The sequence below is a fragment of the Gobio gobio genome (assembly GCF_949357685.1).
Source record: "Gobio gobio genome assembly, chromosome: 5".
Taxonomy (NCBI): Eukaryota; Metazoa; Chordata; class Actinopteri; order Cypriniformes; family Gobionidae; genus Gobio; species Gobio gobio.
Genome location: NC_137101.1, coordinates 9,530,186 through 9,536,122, shown reverse-complemented (window position 1 = coordinate 9,536,122; position 5,937 = coordinate 9,530,186). Strand labels below are relative to the sequence as shown.

The window sequence follows — 5,937 nt, the reverse complement described above, 5'->3', positions numbered from 1 at the left end:
TTAGTAAAAACACAAAAACACCATGAAATTGACACATGAAGCTTTTTTGATATTTTTTTAAAGAGGCATGACCTACTGAACCATTGTTGTGTAATACCATCAATTTTTAAGACATATTTTGTTATTGAGATGACTTGGAAAAAGTGTCCCGATCACCTTGAATTCACCCTATTAAAATATTATATATTAATTGTAAATAATTAAGATATGTTTTTCAGGTAATTTATATATTTAAGTTAAGGCAAGTTATATTTGTTGAACTGTTTTTAGATAAATGAAAAAGTAACTGCACAACATAAATATTATTTAAAGGCATAATACCTTAAAAGGCCAAACAACACAAAACAATGGAAGACAGACAGATAGATAGATAGACAGACAGACAGACAGGAAGTCAACAGGTTTGATAAGGAAGTTCTGAAGATTCGAAATGAACATTTTATATTTAGGGAATTTATGCACTGTCAGAACGATGATGCTGTTGTTAGCATCTACTGTCGCAATTCAGCATTAGCTAATACACTGCCACTATAAAAGACTTGGTTAACTGCAGAAATAACAGTACAGATCAGAGCTGAAGACAAGTACTACAACATCCAAGATGAAGATGAAGATGAAGACCTCGACCCTTCTGTGTCTCTGTTTCTTAGGTTTCAGGTGAGTCCTAATGTACCATTTTCATGATACCAGAAGTTCTTCAACAGTTTTAAGGGTCATAATAAATGATTGTACAATGTTGTAATGAAAAGTGATCAGTGATGACTTGTGCAAATCTGACACACAGTGTGGTTTTAGTTACAGTTTGGCAGCCAGCTCTGTGGAGGATGTGTATGAATATCTGTGGGAGAAGAATAAAGACATCGCCAATAAGACCCTCGGGATCGACTTCCTGGTGCAAATGCAGAACGGCAGCCTGCAGGCGGAGCGATACGTCAACTTCACCATACAGGACATCGGCTATCTACTGAAAGTGACCAGAATGTTGAAGAGAATGAGTTCAAAGGAAACTCAGCCCGATGAACTCAGGGACTTCATGAAAGGCAGATACTCAAGTTACAAAAGCTTCGCAGACTTCATGCTTAAGCAATATTTTTTCAAGGTAAGAACAGAAACTCAAAGACTTGAAATTTTCAAGCTAGTTCTGCATCCACTGAAAATACTTTATATTCTCATTTCTACAGGGTGAGCCTGCCATCCAGCAGACCCCAGCTATGAGGAAATATCTGTCGTCCTACAGAAACCTGCTGGAAAAAGAAGATCCGCTGTACTTTGCTGTGGGTCTCCTGCCCTGCTCTAGACTCTGGGTGTGGCTCGGTAATAATCTCAGCACACCTCCAACCAATGCCTACTACACTTGGAAGGTGGAGAATATGGGCGGCCATCCTGAGAAACACTACAGAGCTCTGCTGAACAAGTATCTGAACACGCCTGAAAAAGTGGCCAAGGCTAATACTATATTCCGTACACAGATGCAGAATGAGCATGATTTCTTCTTCTCATCTTGAGTGGTTGATGACTGGTTGTCAACATTTCATGCTTTAAATATTGATTTTTACACATTTTAAGTCGATGTAGTAAACATTATTTAATAATTTTAAAATAAAGTCTAATCTGTTCACAGCCAATTTAAACAAAAATGTAAACTTGTTTATTGTGTCTGAATATTCATTGTGTCATCCAACAACAATAAAAAAATATCTTCTGATATGTTCGATATGTCACATTACTTTTGAGAATCTATCTTAAATTCTGAAAAACATTTATGATGTTATATGGTTACTCATTTTCAATGTGTGTGTTTTTTTTATTAAAGAAAAGAAAGAAAACGCACAATCCTAAAATAATGCAATAAACATTTGAACATTTATTTTAGAAAAACTTTAGATCAATTAAAAAAACATTAGGGGCCAGATTTACTAAAAAGGGCAAATTAGTGTGAGAGCGCAATAAAAAAAAAATGCCAATGGGAGTGGAAAGTTCTGCTGGTGATCTACTGACGACGCACAATTCAAAGTATACAGACGCGGTCAGATCATTTCCACAATGACCAACCAGTTAACATCTGGTTTAAGACATGCTTTTTTGGGCAGTAAATAATGGTGCAAATACCAGTAAATTGACGAGTACAAACCTTAGTAAATCACCTTGCGTGATTCATTTAAATACTTGAAAGGGAAACTCCTACAAATGCATATGCAAAAAGGTCAGCCACAAGAATAACTGTGTCATAGTGATAATTTTTCACTGCATGTCTTTAGTGAATCCTGACAGTAGTTTTTTTTTTTTAAATCATAAGAAGGTTTGCTCTGGCGTAAGCTGTCAGTAAATCTGGCCCCAAATGTGAAGTGTCACACAAGGCAATTTACAGTTTGTCACAAACGACTTATTCTTTTTCACTTCTAAAAAAAACTGTACCAGTTTTTCAATCATGACAACCCTTTGGAATAATTTTAGCATGTTATTGAATATGTTAATGCATTTGGTATTGGTGGACTAGATCTGCTGCTGTTACTGCAGAGCAAGTATGGACTTGCTACTGCTCATAGATACACAGACAAGGGGAGGCGGGGCTTCGGTGATGAGCGTCCGAAGTGGAGCCAGGGTGCTGGAGGACTGAGGACTAAGGTGAAGCAGGAGGGAAGGCAGAGTCCGACAGAGCTGAAGGGGTGGAAGGATGAGACATAGCTGGAGGCCTGTAAGGTCCTGGCCCAGGCAGGGTTACGTCTGACCAAGGCAGACCCGGATGGCTGAGGGAGCCTGGTGGAGGCATAAGGATGATGGTCCCAGGAGGATCCCAGGCGAAGCTGACAGGTCGATGGGCCGAAGAGTGACGGAATCGACGGCTGGAGGCAGAGCCAGGGGATCCTTTTGACTGGGCGGAGCTGGAGACCGGAAGACCCGAGGGAAAACCACAAAATAGAGTGGTGTCAACTGAGGAACCGAGGGGCTGAAGGGAATCAGTGGAGGCGGGGCCGAGGAACTGGCTGAGCTTGGAAGAGGAGGCAGGAGAGGGAGGCTGGGTGGGAACTCTGGAGAAACAGGAGACTTTGATCTGGGAGGAACCAGTGGGGGAAGAGGAAACTTTGAGCTGGGTAGAACCACCGGGGATGGGAGAATCAGGGAAATATCCTCTTCCAAATCTTCATAAATTTTTGCAGAGGCCAGATGCAGCTCACTCACAGCTGTGGGAGTGTGGGCTGGAGTTTCCTCCACGAGCAGTCCCACAGTGTTGACGGCTCACGCAATTGGTCAGACTCTCTGTGGGGCTTGGGCTCTGGGGCAATGGTTGGCTCAGTCCTTTTTATTGGCTCGAGCATTACGTCAGGCTCGGGATCACTATCTGCGGTGGGCTCTGGGCAGTGTATGGGTGGTGGCTGGCTGGGTTCTGAGTCTAGAGTGGGGCTAGTGATGTCCTCATCTGGGCAGATAGTGAATGCCGATCTGTCCTCCTTCACCAGTGTAACGTCTACCAGAGGGTGAAGTCTGCCCAGATGAAAAACAAAAGAAACAGGAGGCGAGAAGAAAGACACGGGTCAAATGAACTGGTAGTCCCACGAGTCTTTATAAAGGGTTCGCACAAAAGAGTACACTCTTCCCATACATGTAAAAAGAGTGAGGGGGGAAATGGAACGAAAACACTCTGAAAAACGTTACAAAATTAAAGGGGAAAAAGTTACGTTAATAAACTGAAGCATCAGTTGGCCGTAGAGCAGTCATCTCTCTCGTCATGCGTGCACACTCAAAATGCGTGCGCGCACATAAGAACAGCGTGCACCATAGAAGAGGTTATCTTAAAGGCACATCAACATTAACATCATGAACAGTATTCAAGTTGGCCGTTACACCAGCACACACTCCACTAAAGCGGGCAAAATCCTCTATGGGACCGTTCACTGGAAGGCGTGCCTTGGACCACTTGCTGAGGCTGGTATGGTAAAAAAAATCAGAATGAGCGGCCTGGATAGTCATTTGTGAGCAGGGATCAAAAAAAATATCTTCTAGGTATGGTATTTTGTCACAGGGTTGCTGCAAGGAGGCACATTATGCAAGAAATTCAAGCAAGAACAGAACAGAACACTGAGAACACGAAACCAAAACCAAAGGCTATTGTTACAGAAAATTGCTGTTGGTTTTAACTGTAGTGCTTGTATTGGAGATTGAGGAAGTTCAAGAGTTAAAGACAAGCGGATATCAAGACGCAAGCAACATGAAGACGGTGGCTTTTCTCTATTTTTGCTTCTTATATAGGTAAGGTCTTTGGCATGAAAGTAACTTTGGCATGATTACTGAATGTTGTTTTTAGACTCATAAATTGGACAAACCAATCTAAAAACACTTTACATTTCTATAATAATTGGGGGTCTTAATATAATTTCCCTTTATTAATCTTCTCTGGCTTTTCGCTAATCAGAAATACATGAGAGGATGTATTGAACAGTCTCATTTTAACAAATAGTAATCCTCTTGTCTAAGAATTCAGTTTAATAATGGTTTGTGTGTATTACAGGTACACACTTTGTAACTGTCCCAGTAAATATTTGGAAATTAAATCTGTTGAGGATGTTTACGAATTTCTATGGGAGAAAAATGTCGATATTGCTTATGAGACGATCCGGGCGGACTTCCTGATAAAAATGCAAAACGGCAGCCTGCAGGCGGAGCGATACACCAGCTTCACCATACAGGACATTGGCTACATACTGAACGTGACGGAAATGCTGAAGGAAATGAGTGCAAAAGTAACCCAGCCCGATGACCTCAGGGACTTCATGAAAGGCAGATTCTCAAGTTACAAAAGTTTTGCAGACTTCATGCTCAATCAATATTTTTTCAAGGTAAGAACAAAACCAACTTTCAAACTTCGAACTTTGCTTCTGAATCCACTGAAAATACTTTATATTCTCATTTCTACAGGGTGCGCCTCCCATCCAGCAGACCCCAGCTATGGGGAAATATCTGTCGTTCTACAGAAACCTGCTGGAAAAAGAAGATCCGCTGTACTTTGCTGTGGGTCTCCTGCCCTGCTCTAGACTCTGGGTGTGGCTCGGTAATAATCTCAGCACACCTCCAACCAATGCCTACTACACTTGGAAGGTGGAGAATATGGGCGGCCATCCTGAGAAACACTACAGAGCTCTGCTGAACAAGTATCTGAACACGCCTGAAAAAGTGGCCAAGGCTAATACTATATTCCGTACACAGATGCAGAATGAGCATGATTTCTTCCTCTCATCTTGAGTGGTTGTTAGTAGAAAAATGCAAACGCTGTCTGAGCAATTAAACTTTTCATGGAAAAAGTATTTGCAATTATTTTCCATGCATTCGATGACTTCTTTTAAGATTATGCCTGTAAAAATCTCAAAATAATATTTTACAGTTAAATTTAAGCTTTTAATCATTAAAAACTGTATGCATGCAACCACATTTTTTGGAGTTCACAAACAATAATAAAAACAATACAATTTGTTTACATTTTGTCTGAATATTTAATGTCTGTTATATTACCCAATGGTTCATTAACTTTTAAGAATCCCAAAGAGCTATTGAATTATCATCTATGTCTGACAGCTCACATTACTTTCGTTAAATCTAAATTCTGAAAAATATATTACACACTTTATGGCGTTATAGAATATAATAGAGTATTGTAGTGTGATTTCATAAGCATATTTTGTATTTTATAGTAGACTTTGTAAGCATATTACATTGTGTTTTATGTGTGACATTGTGCTGACATAATATTTGGCCAGGCATGTCATAAAGAAATTATGAACACATGCAAAAACAAGAGAGAACCAATTAAATATTAATAACTGATTATGTTGTAGCCAATGTATGGTTTTTCCTGCAGCTGTAGTTTGCCTTTTTTGCCAAATAATTTTGTCAGATTTGTTTTGCCTTAACCAAGTTTGGGCAGTTTTTTCTTCCCTAATATTT

The 5,937-nt window shown here is 40.1% G+C and overlaps 2 protein-coding genes across 2 annotated transcripts; both read left to right on the top strand.

Annotated features, from left to right (window-relative positions):
- Positions 1-566: 566 nt before the first annotated feature.
- On the top strand, positions 567-1,704 carry teni.1 (thiaminase I, tandem duplicate 1). The gene is made up of 3 exons (XM_079817393.1): positions 567-657; positions 796-1,099; positions 1,182-1,704. Exons 1-3 carry the CDS (start codon positions 602-604, stop codon positions 1,503-1,505), a joined length of 684 nt encoding a protein of 227 aa, XP_079673519.1. The 5' UTR covers positions 567-601; the 3' UTR covers positions 1,506-1,704.
- Positions 1,705-4,134: 2,430 nt separating this feature from the next.
- On the top strand, positions 4,135-5,937 carry LOC307127009 (uncharacterized protein). The gene is made up of 3 exons (XM_079817936.1): positions 4,135-4,248; positions 4,508-4,835; positions 4,915-5,937. Exons 1-3 carry the CDS (start codon positions 4,208-4,210, stop codon positions 5,236-5,238), a joined length of 693 nt encoding a protein of 230 aa, XP_079674062.1. The 5' UTR covers positions 4,135-4,207; the 3' UTR covers positions 5,239-5,937.

Excerpts from the sequence above, each read along its gene's own strand:
- LOC307127009 (XM_079817936.1), top strand. The coding sequence starts at position 4,208 with ATGAAGACGGTGGCTTTTCTCTATTTTTGCTTCTTATATAG. Across the intron at positions 4,249-4,507 it reads TATTTTTGCTTCTTATATAG|GTACACACTTTGTAACTGTC; the intron begins GTAAGGTCTTTG and ends TGTGTATTACAG. Across the intron at positions 4,836-4,914 it reads TCAATCAATATTTTTTCAAG|GGTGCGCCTCCCATCCAGCA; the intron begins GTAAGAACAAAA and ends TCATTTCTACAG.
- teni.1 (XM_079817393.1), top strand. The coding sequence starts at position 602 with ATGAAGATGAAGATGAAGACCTCGACCCTTCTGTGTCTCTGTTTCTTA. Across the intron at positions 658-795 it reads CTCTGTTTCTTAGGTTTCAG|TTACAGTTTGGCAGCCAGCT; the intron begins GTGAGTCCTAAT and ends GTGTGGTTTTAG. Across the intron at positions 1,100-1,181 it reads TTAAGCAATATTTTTTCAAG|GGTGAGCCTGCCATCCAGCA; the intron begins GTAAGAACAGAA and ends TCATTTCTACAG.